The 23,950-nt window shown below is 46.6% G+C and overlaps 2 protein-coding genes across 7 annotated transcripts in view; one reads left to right on the plus strand and one right to left on the minus strand.

The window, feature by feature from the left end:
* The window catches only part of RFTN1 (raftlin, lipid raft linker 1), a 203,344-nt gene that overhangs the window by 117,107 nt on the left and 62,287 nt on the right, over window positions 1–23,950 (plus strand). The window contains exon 5 of the mRNA XM_057545405.1: window positions 14,804–15,149. Within this exon, the coding sequence (XP_057401388.1) occupies window positions 14,804–15,149 (346 nt within the window). The remainder of the gene's footprint in view (window positions 1–14,803; window positions 15,150–23,950) is intronic.
* Window positions 828–19,965, minus strand: LOC103008868 (uncharacterized). Of its 6 annotated transcripts, none has more exons than XM_007167012.2 (8): window positions 19,857–19,965; window positions 19,341–19,400; window positions 11,561–11,667; window positions 10,842–10,952; window positions 6,007–6,289; window positions 5,622–5,687; window positions 4,359–4,444; window positions 828–1,680 (listed from the first exon to the last, which is right to left on the minus strand). In XM_007167012.2, the coding sequence occupies exons 2-8, from the start codon at window positions 19,380–19,382 to the stop codon at window positions 1,605–1,607; spliced, it is 771 nt and encodes a 256-aa protein (XP_007167074.1). In that variant the 5' UTR covers window positions 19,383–19,400; window positions 19,857–19,965; the 3' UTR covers window positions 828–1,604. The 6 variants fall into 6 exon arrangements, with proteins under 6 accessions (XP_007167074.1, XP_028017852.1, XP_007167073.1 ...); XM_028162051.2 differs by lacking the exon at window positions 828–1,680 and adding an exon at window positions 2,375–2,498 and having other exon boundaries at window positions 6,007–6,286; XM_007167011.2 differs by lacking the exon at window positions 828–1,680 and adding an exon at window positions 2,375–2,498.

Raw genomic sequence — 23,950 nt, forward strand, 5'->3', positions numbered from 1 at the left:
CTACTGCTTAACGAATCATGGGCCGGCATTTAGGAGGGACACATCATTTTCTCAAATTCTTGGTTCTCTTATCTGTCAAATGAGTTTTTGCACATCAGTCATCTTGAATATTCTGTGATTGTGTGGTCAACCTGACTTTTAAATTATTTCTCCCTCATTATCAAAAAAATTTATTGATTAATTCTGGTTTTTAATGGTGGTGCGCTGAATTTCACTGCCACATGCCCTCATTTTGTGAATCTTGCTGTGCACATCTTAGTATTCCCTGTGCCCTTCATCTAGTAAATCAATGTTTGTTGACTGACAATGATTTTTGTCTTCCCCCTTAACTAATAACTGGGATTGGAGTTCAGTACAAGAACCATTATTTTCTTTTTTTAAAGCTAGAAGTAAATATTGCCTTTTAACACTCCAATGGAAAAAAGAATCTGTTGTAAGGAAAATCTAAATGATTCACTTACGACTTCTTAAGTGTTTAAAAGACTGAAAAATAAGACAAGATGACCATTTTGTGAGTGGTGCTGTAATCTGTAGAAGTATGTTTGGACAAATGGCCCACATATTCTAATAACTATTATAAACCTAGCCTAAGCAATAAGAGAAAATAGGCTAAACCAAGGTTTCCCATCTAATTAATTACTTCCCAGTCTATGTCTCCATTCTGTTAGCCTTATAGCAGCATTCCTAGGTACTGAAAAGGTCGCTGTGGAGAATGGCTAGTAGGAATGTTATTGTTTGGGATAGCAGGGATGTTATTGGTGGGGTAGTAGAGAGCTTGCTTTCTTCCAGCTTTATTGAGATATAATTGACAAATAACATTGCGTAAGTTTAAGGTGTACAATGTGATGATTTGAGATATTGTTAAATGACTACCACGTTAATCCAAAGTTACCATTTCCCATGTGTGCTGAAAATATTAACATCTACTCCCTTAGCAAATTTCAATTATACAGCACATACAGTATTGTTAACTACAATCATCATGGTGTCCATTACATCCTCAGAATGTATTCATCTTATAACTGGAAATTCGTACCCTTTGACCAACATGCCCCCATTTCCCCTACCCCCCTAGCTCCTGGTAACCACCATTCTACTCTACATTTCTTTGAGTTTGACGTTTTTAGATTCTACATATGAGTGATATCATCCAGTGTTTGCCTTTCTTTGTCTGACTTATTTCACTAAGCACGATGCCTTCCAGGTCCATCCATGTTGTTGCAAATGGCAGGATCGTCTTCTTTTTCATGGTTGAATAATGTTCCATTGTACACACATACCACCTTTCCTTTAAGTAGGGACGTTATCATTGGCAGTGATAGGGATGTTATTGGTGGGGTGATAAGGATGTTATTGAGCGCAATATACCTGAAGAGATGGAAAAACTTTAAAAGAAAATGTTTAAATATATTCTTGGTAGAAATAAATTTAGCTTTTGATGGAACTCTTCATCGTTCAGTTGGGGTGGAAACTTTATTTCAAAGACTTCCCATTTTGAATGAGAGATGCAGTTGCCACTCTGACCTCTGAGACACTCCCCAGAGGGCAAGGGAAGATTCTCTTTATGACACCTTAAGAATACAGATGGATTTTTCTCTGAAGCCTCAAGCACAGGGTTTCTCGGTGACTTTTTCTGAGTCTGATGGTGCCTGGGAATGTGGGCATCGTCCTGTGGCGTTCCTAAATAGTAAGACATCATCACTAATTCATGTGCTGCGCGTTTGTAACATGTGATAAACAAGAACCGAGCCTCCATGTACCTACAGTTTTGCTCAGCCAATTAATAACGTAAGGCACGCTGCAGGGGCCGTGCTTACCTCCGGGGGCCCGCCTGTGCCACCAATTCAGATACATCATCACAAACTGAGAGGCTAATTACAAATTACTCTTACCTCTTTATTAAAGCAGGTCCCTAGAGGCCCACTCCTTGGAAGGGTTCGTGTTATCCTTGTTTACATTTCCGCCTGTTTGAGAGTGCTCCTAACAGCATCCTTTATAAAGACTGTGGATTTTACTTTAAGAAACTACTGCAGTCTGATATCTTCCCATAGGTATGAATTAGGGAGGATTACTGTATTTTAAGAGAATGTCTATTGCTGTGTAACAAACCACCCCAAAACATAGTGGTTTACAGTGACACCATTCATTGATTTTGCTCACAAATGTACAACTTGGGCAGGACTTGGCAAGGCAGCTAATCTTTGCTCCACATGGTATCCTCTGGTCAGTGGCTAGGGAAGCCACTTTCAAGATGGTGTACCCACACCGCTGGCGAGTAGTTGCTGGCTACAGGCCTCTCCACAGACTGCTTGGGCTTCCTCAAAACATATGGCTGGGTTCTTCCCCCAAAACAAGGTGGAAGTTCGTGGAAATTTTATGACCAGGCCTCAAAAGTTGCATAGTCTCCTTTTCACTTTCCTCATTGGTCAAGGGCCATACTGGTCCAAGGAGACACATATAGATTCCACCTCTTGTCGGGGGAGTGACAAGGTTCCAGCCTGTCATGTGGGATGAGAGATATCTTTGGAAAATACAACCTGCCACAGACATGAATTCAGACATGCTATGTTCATTTACTAGGGGAGAACTTTGAGACCATTCAGGGCTTGTATGGAATACACAAAAAATAAAAATGAAGGCAAGAAGTGGAAATAAGGAGTTGAGTATTGAATATAAGGGTTATTGGGCATTGGAAATCATCTTTAAGTGTAATTCTCAACAGTTGTAAATGGAAAGTCCTCTCCCCCCAGAAACAACCACCCTATTTGTTACGCAAAGAGATCACATATCTTCATGAGATCTGAAACTCTCAGATCATTTTCATCTTCTAGAAAAACCATCCCAGGGTTCTCCAGGGTATTTACAAAAAGAACAATAAAACATTCATTTCTTCAGCACACTGTAATGGAAACCATCCCCAAGTACTTAGTTTCACTGCTTTGTTTACTGTGAGGGTTTCAAATGCCATTAGGACTGTGTTATATTTTTGCTGGTCTGGAGTCATGGGGACAGAAAAGGGTTTTTTTTTAAACTAAGGGTTAAAACTAGGACAGCATTGGTCCAACAGCGCCAGCCCAACATTTTGTTAAAGTGCCTTTCGTTAATGTTCTGGAGGCCTATGTAAATCAGGCAGTGGTGGGGAAAAAAAAAAAAAGTCATGAATTCTGGATGTTAAAGCAGCAATGTGGTGTGAAGGGAAACATCTGCTCTTGGTTAAACTTCTTGAAACTCAGGTTCTTTTGCCGCAGTCACTTAACTGTGGTGCTGAGATTTGAGTTCCATGAAGACTCTCAAACACGTTTTCCAGAACATTCCCAGGAGTCTTAATAAGCCCTTGAGGTTCTTTGCCCCCAAGCTTATAATTCCAGGGTCACTGCTATTACCAAAGGATAAAATTGGGGCTGTCAGCATCTGCAGTTCCTGGATTCTAGATTCTAGCTGGTTCTTTTTCTCTTTTCTTTTCTTTTCTTTTTTCTTTTCTTTTCCTTCCCTTCCCTTCCCTTCCCCTCCCCTTCCCTCCCTTCCTCTCCCCTCCCTTCTCCTCCCCTTTTCTTTTCTTTCTTTTCTTTTCTTTTTCTTTTCTTTCTTTTCTGGAAATGCACTGTCTTAGGCAGTGCCCTTTGAAAGAAGGCCCAGTGGAATGCCCAGTTATGAGGCATTTTTTTACTGTGATGACAAGTGCTGATATTAACGAATTGTTTGTCTCTGCATATTTTCCTTCTCCTGAGGGGAAGATTGACCTGGTTTGTTAGGAGATGAACTGGAAACCCAAGGACTGCCGATAAGTTTAAGTGTTGCTTTCTGGAAGTGTAGCCCGGTACCTGCAGCCTCAGTTTTCTTCACTGTTAAAAATGATGCAAGTAGGGCTTCCCTGGTGGCGCAGTGGCTGAGAATCTGCCTGCCAATGCAGGGGACACGGGTTCGAGCTCTGGTCTGGGAAGATCCCACATGCCGCGGAGCGGCTGGGCCCGTGAGCCACAATTACTGAGCCTGCGCGTCTGGAGCCTGTGCTCCGCAACAAGAGAGGCCACGATAGTGAGAGGCCCGCGCACCGCGATGAAGAGTGGCCCCCGCTTGCCGCAACTAGAGGAAGCCCTCGCACAGAAACGAAGACCCAACACAGCCAATAAATAAATAAATAAATAAATAATAATTTAAAAAAAAATGATGCAAGTAGCGAACAATGTGCACATTTTCACAATCTCAAATGAGTGTATTTGTAAAACATTATTGGCCCCAGATGGATATTTCCTGAAATTGTAGACTCATAGAAGTTTCCATTTAGAAGTAACCTCAGATTCTGCAAATTTGATCTCCTGACTGTTCATTCCTTGCATAAACATTTACTGAGTACTTACCAGGGACCAGGAACTGTTTCAGACGCTGGGGACAAAGTGAGGGACAAAACAGACAACACTCCTGCCCTCACGGAGCTCTCATTCAACTGGGAAAGACAGACAATAGTTAAAAAATGTGGAAATAAGTGATACGATGAAAGTTAAACAAAGAGATGTGCTGAAGAGTGACCGGATGACCATTGTTTAGGCTGGGATGTCAGTGAAGGCCATATGGGAAGAGGGTACCCTGGTGACAAGGAGAAACCAGTCGTGGGGAGGGGAGGGAAACAGCCTCCCAAGCAGAGGAAGCTGCAGATGCTGAGGCCTCGGATGGGAACGGACTTGGAGTGTAAAATAGCGAAGGTGGAGGAAGTGAAGGAGGCGTGGGGTAGGCCCCACGGGGAAAGACAGGACAGGAGAGCTGCCAGAGGGGGCAGAAGGACTGCAGGACAGCAGAGTCCACTGCCGGTCTAGGTGGAAGACCCTGAGCTGTTCTTTTTGTGACCGTGAGTGGACTAGAGAGACTTGACCTTTGTGGGAGGGGCCAGCCAGAGAAAGCCAAGGATGTAAGGGCAGGAGGGATGGCTGGCAGAGGAAGCGGGTCCCATGCTGGACAGGGAGGGGTGAGGAGAGCTGTCACCCGTGTGTTTGGTACTTTTTGAAAGCAGCTTTCTGGGTCCTCACTGCTGGTCGCGTGTAACGAAGTGACCCTGTGTCTGGGTAAGCTTGGACAGTTCTAGCTCATGCCTGTCGTCACAGACTAATTGTTAATAGCTTCACCTTTTGCTCTCAAAAGTGTCAAACTGTTTAAAGTTTGCACGATAGTTTACCAATGGTTCAACACACCGGAGGCTCGTGGTGTATCACCTTTTAGTCCTGGACTGCCGTGTCTACTTTGGGTCTCCCGTCTACCTCGCCCATCCTTCCCCATGGCAAGTGTAAGCTCTTCTGGCCTCTCCCACGAGCCCTGCGGTGACTCCCGGGCCCCCAGCCACTCTCTTTGCCTCCCTCCTTTTACCCTCCTCCCCCATCCATACCACATCCTGTGGAAAGATTAATTTTGCTTGGGAAAGGCCTGATTATGTCACTGCTGCCAGAAACCGTGATGGCATCTCTTTGCTTCCAGAAAAGAAGTCCAGACTCTAAAGATTCAGCACTCTCCAAGATCAAGCCCTGGTATTTCACAGTATAGCTTAGAGTGTAGGACATGCTATAGTAAACACACGCTGTGTAACAGGTGGGAATATGGACTCTAAAGCCAGACTGACTAGGTTTGAATCCTACCTGCCGTTTGCTAGCTGTGTGCCCTTGGGCAAGCTGTGCAACCTCTCTGTGTCTCAGTTTTCTGATCTGCAACATGGGGATAAAAAAGAAAATCTACTGTTATTGTTACAGAAGGATGAAATGAGTTAATCCACGTAAAGCCCTTAGAACAGCTTTTGGCACGTGGTAAGCTCTCGGTAGATGGAAGCTGCTGTCATTATGGATTTTTGGTGCAGGACGTTTGTCCTTCTCTGCATAACTTAGGACACTTTCTTACCTCTTTGCCTTTGCTAGCCTTGTTCCTTCTTGGATTCTTTCCCCCAAACCATTCCGTATGCACATATTCTACCTGTGGGTCAGGTTATTTTACCAACCATGGATTTCAGCAGCCACAAAACTGACAAACCGTGAAGTCTGTTGCACATCCTTTGACTTTCCCATGCGACTCTGATGAAAGCCTCTTTAAATGCTTTGCTGACATAAGCTTTCGAGGTTGATTTCTCCATTTTCTTTGTGGGTGTGCACTGGCCTTAGCAGAAGCCTGGGAGCATCTTGTAGCCTTGGTGGGAGATGCAGATCCTTCTGAGGTCCTGTGACTTGAAGATCCCTCAGTTTTCCTGCCTGGATGATGCCAGGGTCTTTGCTTTTGCTCCAAGATCCTGGTCTGAGCACGTCCACGCAAAGTTCTGCTGATGGGCAGACATTGAGGGAGATTAGGGATTTGCAGGGATCATGCAAATCTGCCAGAGGTGACCCCCGTCTGCCCCAGCACATGACTCTCTGTTATGCCCTCATGATCTGGGTGCCTCTGCTCTGTGAAGGGGAAAGCTTGGGGGTTGAACACTGACTCCAGAAAATATTCCTAAGAAATAGTCTTCAATTCTACCTCAGTAAAGCTGAGAAAAGAAATCTTGAGCAGACCTGATGGAGATAAAGATAGCCCGAGAAAAGGAGAAGAATGCTGCATCTCTGCAGACAAAATAACCTAGAGCACTGACACAGGTTCCACTTTGACCAAAACATATCAACACTGTTGTGATCGGTATGGCCTTACTTGCTCAGTTTTGTTCAGCTTAAGTATCGGTTGCCTTATATTCTCTTCTTCACATTAGTACACGTGGGTACTGAACAAATTTCAAATTTTATTTCCCATCAGATGATGTATCTACATGACAGATATTAAATATGTATTTTTTCTGCCCTGAAATTCCTTTTCTTCTGAAAGCTGCTTTGTTCCCACAATCCAGCTACGTGAATTCCATAGGAGCTACCCTAACAATGGCCAGAGCTGATTGGCCTAGAAGTGGACACCTGACCTAAGCTGAGCCAATCAGAGCCCTTCCCTGAGATCTTTTACTTGTGTGTAGCCAGGAAGTTTAGACATTCTATCTCTAGTGGCTAAGCTATGAGCAGAAAAACTCAGAAATTGGCAATGGCCATAGTTTCTGCCACATGGAGAAAATTGGTCCTGGAAGAGAAAGAAGAATGATGCTAACAAATAAAGAAAAGTAGGGACAAAACCTGGAGCAAGTTTCCTGACAGTGCTGGAGATGCTGGTCCCAGGTCTTCCTAAGATCCTGCTCTGGCCCTACCCTGCTGGCGCTTGCTCTTTGAGACACCATTGGATTTCTCCCCACATATAGGTCTCTCCTTGTTCACCTCTCTTTTGCATCTCTGATTTAGACTTTTGATGTTAGGTTGGGATCTTCTGGTGGGTTGGTTTTCACGGGGCTTTAAAAACTAGTTGAAGATCTTTGAGGGAGCTTAACAGCACACCCCCTCTTAGTTCTACTGATTTCCCATGAACTACATTTTCAGTGAACAGTGAAATTATAGGCACAATCTAAGTGAAAGAACTGAATCAGTTAACACAGGTAAGGACGGCCAGTAAAACTCCTTTTGTCAGGAATACCTTCCCTGAACCACCAAAGGATGGATTTGTTCTCTGCTCCTACACCAGTGTTGGATCCCATCTCTTCCTTTTCTTTTAAGGGAGTTTACAGTTTTCCAAGTTCTTCCATCATTTCCCAAGCTTCCCACCAAATCACTCCTAATAGCAGAGGAGAATAAAATAGTACCTCTTCCTTCAACCTCAGCCTTGCCAGGGACTTAAGGGGGCAAGCAGTGGTCCCTCAAACTGAGCATAGGCAGGTTGAGAAGGAGAGATCACATGGACTCTTCAGAGTCTCTGAGTTGCCCCTTGAGTTAGATCAACACATATTAAACTCAAGAGGTCAGGGATAGTGCCTATTTGCCTCCCCAGCACCTAGTGCCCAGCACATGGTAAATATTGAGTAAGTAGTTAGTGAATGAATAAATGGGTATTATTATCCCCATTTTATAGATTAGGAAACTGAGGCTCAGATAAATCAACTGAGTTGACCAGTAACATAGCTAGTGAATGGCAGGGTTGAATCCAAAGATTTAGGTCTCAGACTCCTTGTCTAGGGCTCATTCTGAGACCTCTCAGTCACTGAAAGAGAAAACCACAACACCAGAGGTCTACCCGATCTTTCCTTGTGGCCTCATAACGGAGCTAAACACACAGCAGCACTTGGTCAAAGTTTCAATTCCTGAAGCGAAGTGTTAACACGTCAGAACTAAAGGCAGCTTCAGACTTGAGCTAAAACCCGTGTTATTTTTGAACCTCCGTTTTCAGAAAGCTGGTACAAGAGTTTAGGCAACAGAAGACGAGAAGGGTTGTGTGTGTGTGATAAAATATTCACCGTAAAGACTCATGTGTAACCGTGCAACCCAGAACAGCATCTTTGCGCCTGTTCTTGACATACGGTACGTGCCTCTGTTTGTAGGTTCCCTATGTACGTCATGGATCCCCAAAGACTTTAAAATGTCAGCTGTCACGAAATGGTGGCCCATGAGTTATTAGGAGGGTCACAGTGGGCATTGATCTGGTCTAGGGTCCATTTGGGATGTTTGTGTGTGTGTCTTGGTCTTTACCCTATATTATATGCATCTGCAGCCATTACTGAAAGCTCTGTTTCTATTGCTCAGTATTTCATATGGTTTATTGTGCCCTACAGCAGCACTGTCTATCCAGTAGAACTTTCTGTGACGATGGAAATGTTTCATATTTGCACCAAATGTTCTATATTTGCATCCAATACTGTAGTCACCAGCCACAGAGGCTATCGAATACTTGAAATGTGGCTGGTGTGACTGAGGAATTTAATTTTTAATTTTATTTGAATTAATTTAAGATTAAATAGTCACACTTGGCTAGTGGCTACCATGTTGGATAGTACAGCTCCATATTTTTAAGAGGTCAGTAAGTTTCTGATTCCTGGCACTAATTAGCTCATTAGTTATAGGGATTCCAGTAAGTTCATCCTAAAGTTAGAAACTGCTTATAACTTATAGAAATTAAATCTAACAGAGATTTAATTCTTTTACCTCAAAATATAGCAGGGTGGGCTTCCCTGGTGATGCAGTGGTTGAGAGTCTGCCTGCAAATGCAGGGGACACGGGTTCGAGCCCTGGTCCGGGAGGATCCCACATGCCGCAGAGCAACTGGGCCCATGGGCCACAACTACTGAGCCTGCGCGTCTGGAGCTTGTGCTCCGCAACAGGAGAGGCCGCGACAGTGAGAGGCCCGCGCACCGCGATGAAGAGTGGCCCCCGCTCACCACAACTAGGGGACGCCCTCGCACAGAGACGAGGACCCAACACAGCCAAAAATAAATAACTTAATTAATTTTTTTAAAAAAATGGCAGGGAGATTTCATTCACCTGGGCAATGGTGACTGCTGTCCACCTTCTTGTACACTTCAGCTTCTCCCTGAGACCTTTAATCAACACCAGATTGAGTCCTTCTTTGTTCCTGTTTGGAGCACATTTCTCTCCCTGCCTTTTGGAAGCTCTTAGCCATGCCTTCCTTTCACACCCAGTCCGGCTGGAATTTGGAGACCTCTAGCAGCCTGCCCTGTGCGGTCTTCTTCCCCTCACTCCCTTCATCTGCTTTTCTCCTGTATGACATTTCTCCAGAGAAACAACTCATAGGGTTATCTATCTGTCTATCTGTCTGTCTATATCATGAGACTGGAATTGAGATTGATTTATTTTAAGGAATTGGCTCATGTGATTGTGAGAGCTGGCCAGTCCCAAATCTGCAGGGCCACTTGGCAGGCTAGAGGTTCGGGTGAGAGTGATGTTGCAGCCTTGAGTCTGAAGGTTGAAAACTCAGGCAGATCGTCTGGAGGCAGACGATCCACATTATAGAGGGTGATTTGCTTTCCTTAGAGTCAATGGACTGTAGATGTTAATCACATCTAAAAATATCTTTACAGCCATTTCTAGGCCAGTGTTGACAACTGGTCACCGTAGTTTATCCAGGTTGACACATAAAATGAACCATGACACCTTCGTCATTAGATTCAGACCAAATTGTCCTGGACTTCCTCTAACCCTTCACCTGTGCCATCTCATATGGCCTGTGGGTGCTCCAGTTCCTACTGACCCGGCAGCAGGAGTCTTTTCTGCTCCCTTTCCTGTGTTACCTATGTCTTTCATTTTTCCCAAACTCAACCCATGTCCCATTTCTCCCTAACTGGTTTTACCCTAGTTGATAAATGTACTCTAAACAAATATGTGTATAAGACCAGACAAAGTATATATTTGCACTAAGACGCAGCAGCATGGTATTCATTTTGAAAGTAGAGTAACAGACAGTACGTCCTAGAGTATCAGGGACTATCCCAATGTCATGGTGTTATCTTTAATCAAAATGACTCTTGAAATATATAACCAAAGATGACATCATTTGCCAATGCATTGAGCCTTTATAGAAATACATTTTTAAAAAAGAAAAAATAAATCTTTTTCACATCATGATCTCTGGTTTTAGGTTGGGAAAATATAGTTACCATTGAATTTGTTCTTACTCATCATAGATCCGTTGAATGAAGTCTTGGGTCAGTTGAAAACGTTAATTTTTGATGCCTAAACCAGCAATTGTTACTCCTTTAAGTGTTAGGGGTGGGATGGTTTTTTAAATGCAGCAGACATGAGAAAAAGGTGGATGAGGGTGTATTTCAGTTTAAACTCGTATCCGACTGGGCATCTTGGCACAGGTTGGATTGTGTAATGTGGAAGAGTGCTGTCCTGAAGGCGCACCAGTTTGCATTAAGACACTCAGAGTCAGATCTGGGCTTTGCCATGATCTAATCACAGATGTTAGAGAAACTCTTTGGGCATGCGTGTGACAGTCTGTGGGGAATTCCTTACCCAAAGTGGCTTGGATATTCAGGATTTGATCTTCTGTATGGATTTGATTCCACGATCTTGAAGACCTGGTGTAGCTTGAAGTCATGGTGGTGTCCAGAAGCTGATGAGCCCCTGAAAGTAAAGGGATCTGAGATGTCCGGAGAACGGGAGAGGGATTCCAGAAACATCGTGGGATAAATCTGGCAGGAGGCAGTGAGCGGTTACGCAGGGTTACATAAAGGGAAGAACTGAAGAAGATGCCTTTACTCCAGTTTGAGGGACAAGGTCCACAGTAGACCCATCAGCTGTGATCATTGGTCATGTAGGTCTGAGCCCCAGAGGAAAGTCAGGACTGGAGAGTCCAAATTTGGGAATCATTAACATATGACTAGTGGCTAAGTCCGGGTGAGTAGAGGAGGTTCCCATGGGGAGTTTGGGGTGAGGAGAGCTGGTGGCCAGGAATGAACCCTGATGAACACCATCTAGTGCCCACCTTTCTGATGTGCGTAAGACTTGCTTAATGAAGGTTAGGAATGAACAAATGAATACATGAGTGAATGAGAAACAAACAGGATTCAGTTTGACAAACACAGTCACGGGACATTACGAAAAAGAGAAAAGAAAGTGCCCATTCTAGGATAAGGTAGAAAACCAAAGGCGTCAGGGCCCCTAGGGTCTAGACAAATATTGATCTTTATAAAACCTAAATGCTGGTCTTCTAGTTAAAAAAGACTACTCACCCTTTCTGGTAAACAATTTGGCAGCCTGTACCAAGCCTTTGAAAAGCTGATATCCCTTGACGCATTAATTCCACTTCCAGGAATCCACCCCAAGGAAGTAAATAGAGCTGCAGACAAAGATTTGTGCATGAAGGTGTTTCATATTCTTGAGACACACTTTCCCTGGAAGGTTTGCAATGGGGAGGGGGGAGCATCTTTACCTTTTAACTTGAGCATCTTTTTAAAGTTTTGATACTATGCAGTACTAGGTGCAGGATACCACATTTTCATTAATGTTTAAGATAAAAGATGAGCATTCAAAGAAATCTTGTGCTTTGCCCTCAGACCCTCACCCCTCACCTCCTCTGTCTCAAGAGTTACTATGGTGCGAAAGTTAGGGACCTGTTGCTGTGGGGTGAAGTCAGAGCCTTTGTTGGCTTGATATTCTGTGACATCGATGGTGTGGCCCTTGTAATTTCCAGTCCAGCCTCATTTCTGTGCACTCCTGGCTTCTCATGTCATGTTCCAGAAATGTTTCTAGAAATTTCTTCAATACTCAGGCTGTTGCACACCATCAAGCCTTTGCCCTTGATGATCCGTCCATCTCTTTACCTGCACTGCCCTGTCCCTTTTTTCACCCATCTGGTGAACTCCTATTCATCCTTCAAAGCCTCCTGAAGATTGGGTCCCCAAATAGGATTTGTTTAGCACGATATTTTGGGATAAAAATTGAATTTGAATGTTGTCGGTGAGGCATGCACATTCCAGCTCTGCCACACCCCTCACCTCTTCCAGTTGTATCGCAGTCTTACTCCATTTCGTTTATTACAGCCCTGACCTTCTGTGAGAAACGTCTCAGTGTCCCCTTCAGGCAGAAATAATCTATACCTTTCTATACCTTTATATCCATTATTGCGCTTAGCACCCTCTATGAGAAATTTCTGGAATATTTACTTTTTTCAATTATAAAGGTAATATGCATGCTTATTAGATAAATTTTGAAAAATTACACACAAATATCATACAGCTGTCATAATACTGTGTCTAAGAAGTTTAGAATCTTGATATTTTTATATAACATTATAATATAAGCATTATTGTGCCATGTTATTATAATATTTTTAAAGTCTGTTTACAATAATTGGCTGAATCTTTTGAGAGTCAGGACTCCTATTTTGTATCCCCCAGAACCTAAGTGTGACATTGGTTTGAGCCAGTATAGGGACTTAATAAATGTTTGTTGGAGTCTAGGGCTGAAAAATCAATGGGTCTCCATCCCTACCTTCTAGGAGCTCATTCTGGGAGAGGAGACACATATCCACTCAGTATGTAATGTATTCATTCATTCATTCAACAGATATTTATTGATCATCTCCTATATGTCATACAAATTACTAGCACGTTGTGCTTCTCTCTTCTTGACCAGGAGTCTTTCCTTATTTCGTTTGGGACTGTGAAATCCATTGCATTTCTCTTTTTGCTTGTGCTGCCAGGAAGCTCAGAGCTATGCTTTGTACACATTACCTTCCCTCAACCTAAGGCTCTCTGGTATAATTATCTCCTCAGTCTTCTTTTAAAACTTTTGTGACCTGTGTGTTGTTTTAGAAGCTTTCCAAAACAATTTCTAAGAGTAGATAGATATCACAGATTAATGGGTAAAAAATGAATTTTCAGGATGGAAAGGATGACTTTAAGTTTTTTTTTAGAGTTTTGAAGCATGAATTGGGCCAACCATGGGCATTTGTGTGGGCACATACATATCCAAGAACTTGATGCTTTGACATGTATCCACTTGACCTTGTACTTAAGAGAATGAACTTGGGCCCAAGCCAGACCTGGCTTTGAACCTGGCTACCCACAGCTTGCTTTATGACTTTATTGTCTCTGGGCCTTAGTGTCCTCATCTGAAATGAAGATCATGATACCATGCAGGGTCATTCAAGGGTTAAGCAAAACAATTTACATAAAACGCATAGTGTAGGGCTTGACACACAGTAGGTCTGTGATAGATGGCAGTTAATACTGTTGTTATCATTACATCTAGCACAGGCTAGACCTTATAGAAAGACTGGGCTGTACATTCGTGTAGCTGCTCCAGGCCATTCTCTAGAATGGCCAGTGTTGAACTAAAATGACCTCTTGCTTTAAGTTAGGGTGGGTCATCTGGGGAGGGCTGCCAAGGCTTGCTTCTCCTTTAGAGAGTAGCTCCGTGCTGGTATTTCTTACTAATTCTCAAATGACAGGAGATGATCACTGCAGCAGCCTCGAGATTTTCTGAGGTCATCCACTTGTGGGTTGGTGACTAAGACTCACAGAGCTCTGAGGTCTCCACCTCCTGATTTATTTGTAAAGTGACTTGAGCATTCTTGCCCAGAAAGTCCCCTAAAGCCCATCTTCTGGTTTTGGCCAGCTCTTGCCTGATTTTATTCGGCTATTACTTTCAGTTTGTTTTTCACTTATGACTATTACATTCAATTGCCTGGGGTATTTTTTAGGGAGGGGAGCCTTCACGGGGCACAGAACTCAGTGTGGCCATCCGTCCCCCATCTTGAGGCTCAGGAGGTGAGAAGGTGCCACCTGTTACCTGGACTGGATGGTGGATGGAGAGTCATGGGTCGGCCCAAAGTGATGCCCGTGGGCTGGGTGTGTGGACTGATGTCCTCAGATGTCCCCTCTTGCGGGGCTGCGTGCTTCAGCTTTGGCGCGGTGGTGATTCTCCCCACCTCTGCCCTTCTCTGCCAAAACAATTGTTTCAGAGAGGAAGCTCTTTGGGTCATAAAATGTCATCTGGTAGTTAGTATACGGTTATATAGACGTATTGAGTTATATAGTAGCCTGATGAGCAGGAAGTAGGTGATTCATCAGAAAAAAAAAATAACAAGAAAATAAACTCTTACCAAAATGAACTTCCTCCTTCAGCCACTCTTTGTTCCAGCTCATTCTTTTAGAACCTTCTTCCAGCTTCTTAGAAAACAATTGCTAATCGGGACTAACACAGTGTTTCAAGGAGAGGCCGTCGCAGCCCTTCATAGCCAAATGCATTATTTTTCCATAGTTTAAAAAAAAAATAAGCCCCACACTCTCTGTCCCCAGCTGGGCCAGGGTTGGGGTGTGGGCGCTGCCTTGAGGACCCGGAGCCTTTGCCAGCTCGAGAGACTTCACGTTCAAACAGAAACACCCTCCACGGCCTCCCTGAGGTATTTCGTTCCCCCTTTGCTGGAACATCCCATTCACTTGTTTCCCTTCGTTCTGTTTGCCTCACAGATCCAGGAGGCTGCGAGTCGGGGCCTGAAATTCGTCGGGGTCATACCTCAGTACCACTGCCCTGGGCACTCGGCAGGTGGCAGCCCCCCAGCGGATGCCTGGGGTGCGACAGAGCCTGGCAGGTGTGCGGCTACGGAGAACCTGGGGGCTGCTGACGCTCCGGTGGGGACGGACGGAAGCCCAGAGCCCGGCCAGGGCCCGAGAGGGGAGGCGCCCACCGCCCAGCAGCCCGGCTCGCCCTCGGGAGCCGGGGTTGGCACAGAATCCCCTCCACGCGGGGTGAGCGAGACTCTGGATGGACCGGATGGGGACCCGCTGGAAGGGCATGGAGAGCCACTCTCAGGAAGTAAGTATGTCAGCGCTGGGACTCTGACCCGCTGGGAGAGAGGCTGCTAGCTTGTCAGTAATCCCCTTGGCATTTTAGGATAACGAATGGAACTAGAGTGTAGAGAGAGCAGTCCATCAAACAGGAGAAACTGTCAAGCAGTTTTCTGGGCCTCCTGACTGTTTCCTGCCTGAAGCTGTGACTTCCAGGGGTGCGGAGGGGAAGGGGGGCCGGGGCAGGGGGGCAGAACCACGTGACGTTGACTCGCAGTTGCTCCAAATTGTCACGTGTGAAGCAGATTCTAGAACGGGAGGTCGTTTCTCCCGCACGCTCTTGCACTGCCCCTGAATTACCCCGTGTGAACACAGGAAGTGTGAACTTTGCTGGGCACCAGTGCAGAAAGCAGCCTCCACTTTTGGACCCCTTGTTTGAATATCTGCCTAAAGAAGGAAATCAAGAAAGCCAGCTGAGGACAAATTGTGCAGGAAGCTGGTGATTCAGCTCACGCAGCTGTAAACAGCCAGATTTCAGGGAGTTGTATAGTTGACAGATCAGCACCGTGGAAAGAACACTGCCAAGGAGAGGCCACCAGTAAGCGACTCCTCTGAATCACATTGTAACGGCCGTCGGAGCACGCCCTTTAGGTTGGGGATTTCAAATAGCAACACAACAAGGATGATAATAGCCAACGTTTATTAATACTTCCTGTGAACCGGGCGCTGGGCCAGCAAGCTTTCCTATGACTATCTCTTCATTTTTCCTATAATGTGGGTGAGCTCTTGCATCATTGCCCATTTTACAGCTGAGTAAACTGAGGTTCAGAGAGTCCATCTGTTGCCCAGGCTGGAAATAGATCTGATGTGTGAGCCCAGGCCGGCTCTCTGCCTGGTCTTTCCTGTGTGATAACTCAGACAGACGAACAAGGTTTACTGAGGCCCTCCGTCTACAGGGAGCTAAGTTTCTCTTCATTTCCCCGTGATTCCCTTTCGTCTTCCTTCTCCAGGAAATCTAGCCTCGAGCCATTTCCTGAGAGCCAGGCCCTCGTATGAGCTGCGTGGCCTCTTCTAGCCTTTGGGAGGTGACAAGTGACAAGACTGACAGGAGGCGGCCACAGGTCTTACGAAGCCTTTCTCTTTAGGCCTTCCTGGATCATCTCCCTGGTTAATGTTACTATTTACGTACTAATTCTGGAAGTTAGCCTCTTAGAAATGACGAGGAACCATTTATACTTTGAGAATAGAAAAGAGGGTGAGGGGCTTCCCTGGCGGTCCAGTGGTTAAGACTCTGCGCTTCCGCTCCAGGGGGTGCGGATTTGATCCCTGGTCGGGGAACTGAGATCCCGCAGGCCGCACGGTGCGGCCAGAGAAGAAAAGAGGGTGAAATAGGTTTTCTTGTTATGTCAGTAGTTCCTGAAAAGAAAATTGTGAGCTGGTTAATTCTGGGGCTTGTTTGCAAACTTGACCTTGGAGGGGGAGTTGGCAGCAGCCTCAGTTCTGGGAGAGGTTAGGACCGTTTCATGAAAGCCTTGATATGTGCTGAAGTAGAGGCTCATTTGTGGGACTTCTGCTCCCACAGAGTAGCTGAGAGCACACTTGGATCCCGTGGGTGCCTCCCAAGGAACATCCCAGTCTTATTTCAGAATCCCCCATTTCTACATGGCTGTTGGGCTGAATCCCAAGAAGGAGGACCGGCCTCCTCGAAGCCCCTCTGTACCATCTCAGGCCCTGGGAGGGTGAGGGATCAGGGCATCACAGGCCCCAGGAGAGAGGGCAGGGAGCACAGGGGTTAAGAACCAGACCTCTTGAGCAAGATACCCTCCTGTGCCTCAGCTCCTTACCCTGTAAAATAGGGATTAAAAAAAAAAGTTTCTTGTAGAAAGGTGAAAGGAGAGATGCATTTAAAGCACTCCTAAGTGACGGTTCTTATGACTGGGGTACAGGCTCCGTCGTCCTGACCATGACCCCATCTCTGCGCAGAACCCTGCCTTGGAGAAAGGGGGCTCTTGATACTGAGGGTCCTGCCAGGAGTTTTCAGATATTCCTTGTTCCAGAATCCACTTTTCTCCAAGATTCCTTCCAGACTTCCTGCCTCCTGGGGTTGAGTTAACTGGGGAGACTTGTCCTGGGACCCTCCGCCCCAGGTCCCTCCTGCTGTCCTGTGACTGTTCCGTCCCTCACTCAGACACTCCCCCACCATCGCTGGGCACACAGAGACCACCCTCCCCCCCCACCCCCGTGATACCCCAAGTGTCTTGGCCTGCATCTCATTTCCTCAAGTCCCTGTTCTCTATGAGAAAACCAGTGCCTGCTGAGGAATAGCAGGTTAGGGTATGTCTGGAAGTGGTCAGCCCAACAATGCGTGAGAACTCCAGCTGTGAGGGGCTTATGGTACCACCCACCCCCCCAGTCTTGCTCGGGAGGCAGCTGTGTGTGTCTGTCGTCTGCTCGTGAGCCTGGCACTGATCTCTCTGCGCAGGAGGCCACAGGTCTCACTGTTACCCTTTATTTCTCTTTTGGTGGAATAAATGAATCTTTGGATCTTTTTCATCAGTCAGTGAACACACAGGGGTTACGCGTGCACAGGCGTGGCCTTGCAGGGGGCGGACAGACAAGTCATCATGGTGACAGCCCTCTGAGTGAACTGTTCTGAGCTCTTCCTATGTGTCTTGACTGTGCTTCACAACAGCTTTGTGACAGAAGATGCTATTATTACACCCGTATCACAGATAAGGACAGTCGCCTGCATACCCTCATAGAGTTAAATGTTATCTCCTAGTGTGAGCATTAGTTGAGCATAGCTTCAGCCTCCCAGAAGGCCGGCCGGCTGTCCAGGGACCCTGTCCCCATTCACGGCCCTCACCTGACCCCAGCTTCTCTCCTAATCGTTTTCCGGGGAAGTCTTTCCTCTCCTTCCCTGGGAAGTCCATGCACCATCACCCACCCCGTCCCCAACGCCCCCTCCCCGCTGCTCACTCAGCTTTCACCTCCCTTTCTCTCAGGGCCCCCTAAGGAGGGTGAAGTGTTTTTACTCCTCATTCTGCCAGGTGGGCTTAAATAGGCAATCACAGCAAGACAATTAAAAAAGATCCAGAGGGAACCTCCCTCCTTCCCCCTCCCTTTCCTCCTTTAATTTGTTTCCTTTATAGGAGCCTGGGGGAGCCGGTCAGGCAGAGGCTGCTCAGGAGGGCTGCCAGGGAGCTCTCATCTGGAAACAGGGCAGGCCGCCCCTCCCCCTCCCCGCGGGCTGCAGGGACCGCTCTGGTCCAGGGATTCTGCTCCCCATGCCCACCCGGCTTTCTTCCTGCTCGTCCTGGGGAATTTCCTGTAGGTTTGATGTCAGGCCGTGCAGACATCACCTGAGCCTTGCTGCAGACTGCTTCCCTTCTCACATCTAGCTTGCCCCGGCCTCCTGGTGAAACACAGAGCACCTGGGAAGAACAGGACCACGTTCCCATGCCACGATCTCCGTGCATTTCTGTGCTGGGGGGCAGCTTCCTTCATTCACCGCAAACAGGCCAGTGAGGAAGGCCAGTGCACGGCAAGGTTAGGGAGGTGTCGCAGGACGAACCCCTGGCACTTCTCTCCCGGCCTCCAGCATTCCCATCTTGTCTCTGTCACTGAAACTTGAGCAGGAGAAACAAGGAGGCCACACAGGTTCACGCAAAGTCAACTTGTTCTCACTGGCACCGAAATAATAATGCAAAATCTTCCAAGAGTTACCCTTCCTCCCTGCACCTACTCACTTAAAATGCCTACAGATGCAGCCAGGAACCTGAACCAGGAATTGCAGTGTCCTTTTCTGGAGGGGGATTCTATTCAGCAGGCCTCCTTGGCAGGCAGCTTCTTCTGGGGGGATACTCCCTGGGCCTTGTCCTCCCCTCCCGGAGCCCCCAGAATAGTTCTACCCTGTGGTTCTGTCCCCCACCCCCAATCTGCCACCATCTTCCCGGCCTTTCACTCAGTACATTAACAAATAGCTATTGAACACCTCCCTGGCCCACAAACACACACACGTACACACATACGTACACACACACATTACACACACACACACGTACACACACGCGTGCACACACACACACACGCACACACACACACACACATCGTCATTGTCAGCTCCCGCTCTCCGTGTGCCGATGAAATTAGCCTCTTGTTAGATTTGGGAAACAGCCCAGCACTGGGGGTTTGGAAGAGTCTTGGCTTTGCCACTTACCAGCTTGTGATTCTGGGGGATCCACTTGAGGCTTCTGGGCATAGAAGGGACACCGTTCACCTGTGGAGGTTGGAGTCATGTGGGATGATGGCGGTGGTGATGGCCCTCGTTAATACATTCCCGTCCTGTGGGCCGCTGACATCCTTACAAGTGGGCCCCGTGGATTGCTGTGCAGGCAGCGGGGCCCACACTTTGCCTGGCAAGCAGGCCTCCTCCCAGATGCAGGGATCTGGCCGGGCCTGAGGCCCTTCTGCCCTCTCTTCCTCCAGAGACAGCCACAGCCTCGCCTTCGCAATGACACCTTTCACCTTAGCTCCCCTGCCGTGACCTCAGCAGACCCGAGGTCCCACCCAGCCTGGCTCCCAGGCCAAGTCTGACGCCCACTTGTCCTATCCAACCCAGCCAACTTGCCAGCCTCCTTCTCCCAGTCTGGCCCTGGGAGCCCCATGCTTTCAGCCAGACTCTGAACCCTTTCTTTCCTGCAGCCTGGAGGTCCCCTGGGATGCCAGGACCCACCTGCTACCTGCAAGTTACCACCTCTCTGGGGCCGCAGCTGCAGACAGACTGCAGGCTTCCGTCCCGTGCCTAAGTCCCTACTGCCTGGCACCTGCCTCAGAACCGGGCATCTGCCTTCTTCCTCCTTGTTCCCGAGGAGCTTGGCAAGGCCTGAGTGGACCTGGCTGGCAGGCCGGCAGCACCCAGCTGGCCCCGGCTCCAGGCCCACGTCCCCTCCTCCCCCTCCCCACCTAGCTCCTTGCCCTTGTCTGGCTCAGGTCAATCCAGCAGACACAGGTGTGACACCTGCCATGTTTTCTGGACTACCACATTCTCTGGATACAAAGGATCTAAATAACACAAGACAGCACCCCCCCCTCCCCACGTCAGGGGAACACAGCAAGACGAGACAGAAATAGAAGTGCAAGACAGAACAGTCTCGAAGCTCCTTGGGTGCCCTGCCGGGCCAGTCCTGTGGCCATTCTCAGAACATTCTCAGAAACAATGCCTTCCCCCTCCTTTGGGACTTTCTGTCCCATGTCTGGAAAAATCTTCCAGCTGGGGTCATGGCAGAGTCACAGAGCAGCTGAGAAAATGTAAACAAACTTGGTCTTCTTTTTGGAATCCCTGGTGACTGCTCCTGTGAGGATATGTATTGGAGAGTCGGAATATTAAAACATCAAAGGGCATCGTTTGGGGACAGTTTTTCTTGGCTGGTTTCCATGTGAGTAGAAAGAGGATTGCGGCCAAGGAGGCAGCGGGACAGAGGAATTTACTGAAGGCTTGGGCATCTGGAAGCGGGTTTCTTCCAGTACTTCATCACTGCTCATGCTCTGGAGGCTCTCGATTCCAACAGCCTTTCCTTTTCCTTCCTGAAAAATTTATTTCTGGCCCTGGCTTTGGTCCTCCTCCCTGTCAGCACCCCACCATCCACCTTCGTCTCCCCGCTCTGTCTCCCCCTGCCCTGCCCCCAAGCCTGCTCCTTCTCCTTCTGCCTTCCCTTTTTCTGTTTCATCACGCGTGTGGGAAAGTTGTGGTTTTGTCTTGCCATGTGACTGGAGATCCTCCTGTGTGATCAAGTGTTGTCATGTATTTTTGGACTTGGGCCACTTCTGAGTTCCCCACTCATCCTCCCGTGCAGAGGCTGTGATTTCTTTTTCTTTCTGTTGATAATTTGTATGCATTTGTGCTTGACCGTAGCAGACCATGGGGACTGGTGCTCTGGCCCACCTTGGGGTCACCTGAGGACAGCTTTCGTAGCCTCTGCCTGCAGCTGTTCTCTGGAATGGGCAGATGTCCCAGGGAATTAATGCCTCAGGAGTGGCCTCCAACCCTGAGGACAAATGCCCGGCTTCCTGGCCCCTCATAGAGCAATGTGGGGTGTGCGTATATGGTGTCTCAGGTCCCCAGGTGCCGTGACAGTCCCGCTCATCAAGGCAGCCTTCCTTGGCTTTCAGCTCTTCTCTGTTTCTCGTCCCTGCTCTCTCGCTCTGTTTCCTGGGATTACTTCCCAAATGAACGACTTGCACCCAAAAGCTTACAGGGTCTGCTTTTGAAGAAATTGAAATGAAGTCAAGGACTCGCTAAAGCATGACTTACCCTCTTGCCTTTAGTAGCTGCAGGTCTTATTTGAAACACTGGCACCTTGGACTGGAAAACGCCCAATCACTTCCTGTCCCACCCCCCAGCTCTAATCCGTTGCTTGATTTCCCTCCTTTACAAACCTTCTGTGCTGTTTGCATGACTCCATTCCTAAAGTGTGTATCTGAAAGTCACGAAATAGTCTAGGGGTTGCTAGCTCCATATACCAAGACCTAATTTCTCCTGCGAAAGCACTTACTGGCTGGATTGTAGATGGCTTCCTGAGTCGGGTGAGCGGACCCAGAAGGGTAATATGGGCTGGGGATGATGAACAGGCCAGCGATGGTTGTTGAAGACCCAGGTGGCCGTTTGTGAAGATGGGGACCCCTCCTTCCTAATTGGCTCTACCCCATGGATAGCTGGAAACGGCCTCCCTGTCGGCTTCACCGTTGCTGACGACAAAGTCTGTGGCCCAGCATTGCTCCCGGGAGGTCTCTGCTGGTGCTTGCTCAGATGGGGCTGTGGAAAGCCTTCCTTTGTCCCAGAATACAGTTGCCCTGTGAGATAATTTGAGGTGCTACGTGGATGGACGTTTTTGGTGCGAACGTGCCTCATCATTCGCTCCTGTTTACGGCAAATGGTAGTGGTTTCCCTTATGGTCGTGAAGCAGAGTTTCCCGTTTAAGTGCACTTATTTAGATAAAGCAGAGTGAGTCCATTTTAAAAAGTAATGTATTCGGATACGGGAAGAATTGTGAAATACTGAAATATGGGATGCAGTGTCCCAGAATGTGAGTCTAGGCAAGGTATCTCCTGCAAGGAGCGTGGATGTCCTTTGTCCTTTTTGCTAATGTCAACCATTGTTTATGACCTTTAAAATATTTCTGTGGAAGAAGGGTGGGGATTTTCTTATTATCCAAATAGATATTTTTGGAAACCAAAGCATATTCCTGACTAGCCCGTGTAAGCAAAGCTTTTTAAGCTGGGTGAACTCTGATTGCTTGACTAAATGAGTAACACCAAAATAGACCTCCAGACTTCGATTGAAATTCCAGGTATTTGCTTCCGGAAGCTGACACTGCTCACTCATGGCCAGTAGCGTGTGTGGCAGGAGGGCGAGGGTCAGCTGCCGGGTGTAGTGAGTATTGATTTTTAAAGAACTGAGCTATAAATGAAGGCACGGGAAGCAGCGCCTCACTCTCAGGGCCTGCTTGGCTATTTGAGCGACCTACCACTCCAGGCAGGAACCTGCACTTACTGGAACATATTTATTTTTACATATCAATGATGTATTTCTGATGTACTTGATTAAGTGTTATGAGTCTGGCCCCAGGAAACACCACTGCAGTTTATAAATAGTCAGTTCAGGGATGAACAAGCTTCCAGGAATTACAGCAGTATTTTTGTCTTGATGTACCTCTGTGCATTTACTTTTTTTTTTTTTTTTTTTTTTTAGTTGTTTTGTTTGTTTTTTTATACTGCAGGTTCTTATTAGGCATCAGTTTTATACACATCAGTGTATACATGTCGATCCCAATCGCCCAATTCAGCACACAACCATCCCCACCTCACCGCAGTTTTCCCCCCTTGGTGTCCATATGTCCATTCTCTACATCTGTGTCTCAACTTCTGCCCTGCAAAGCGGCTCATCTGTACCATTTTTCTAGGTTCCACATACATGCATTAATATACGATATTTGTTTTTCTCTTTCTGACTTACTTCACTCTGTATGACAGTCTCTAGATCCATCCACGTCTCAACAAATGACTCAATTTCGTTCCTTTTTAAGGCTGAGTAATATTCCATTGTATATATGTACCACAACTTCTTTATCCATTCATCTGTTGATGGGCATTTAGGTTGCTTCCATGACCTGCCTATTGTAAATAGTGCTGCAATGAACATTCGGGTGCATGTGTCTTTTTGAATTACGGTTTTCTCTGGGTATATGCCCAGTAGTGGGATTGCTGGGTCATATGGTAATTCTATTTTTAGTTTTTTAAGGAACCTCCATACTGTTCTCCATAGTGGCTGTATCAATTTACATTCCCACCAACAGTGCAAGAGGGTTCCCTTTTCTCCACACCCTCTCCAGCACTTGTTGTTTGTAGATTTTCTGATGATGCCCATTCTAACAGGAGTGAGGTGATACCTCATTGTAGTTTTGATTTGCATTTCTCTAATAATTAGTGATGTTGAGCATCTTTTCATGTGCTTCGTGGCCGTCTGTATGTCTTCTTTGGAGAAATGTCTATTTAGGTCTTCTGCCCATTTTTGGATTGGGGTGTTTGTTTCTTTGATATTGAGCTGAATGAGCTGTTTATATATTTTGGAGATTAATCCTTTGTCCGTTGATTCATTTGCAAATATTTTCTCCCATTCTGAGGGTTGTCTTTTCGTCTTGTTTATGGTTTCCTTTGCTGTGCAAAAGCTTTGAAGTTTCATTAGGTCCCACTTGTTTATTTTTGTTTTTATTTCCATTACTCTAGGAGGTGGATCAAAAAAGATCTTGCTGTGATTTATGTCAAAGAGTG

Source organism: Balaenoptera acutorostrata, chromosome 4 (genome assembly GCF_949987535.1).
Source record: "Balaenoptera acutorostrata chromosome 4, mBalAcu1.1, whole genome shotgun sequence".
In the NCBI taxonomy this organism is placed as follows: domain Eukaryota; kingdom Metazoa; phylum Chordata; class Mammalia; order Artiodactyla; family Balaenopteridae; genus Balaenoptera; species Balaenoptera acutorostrata.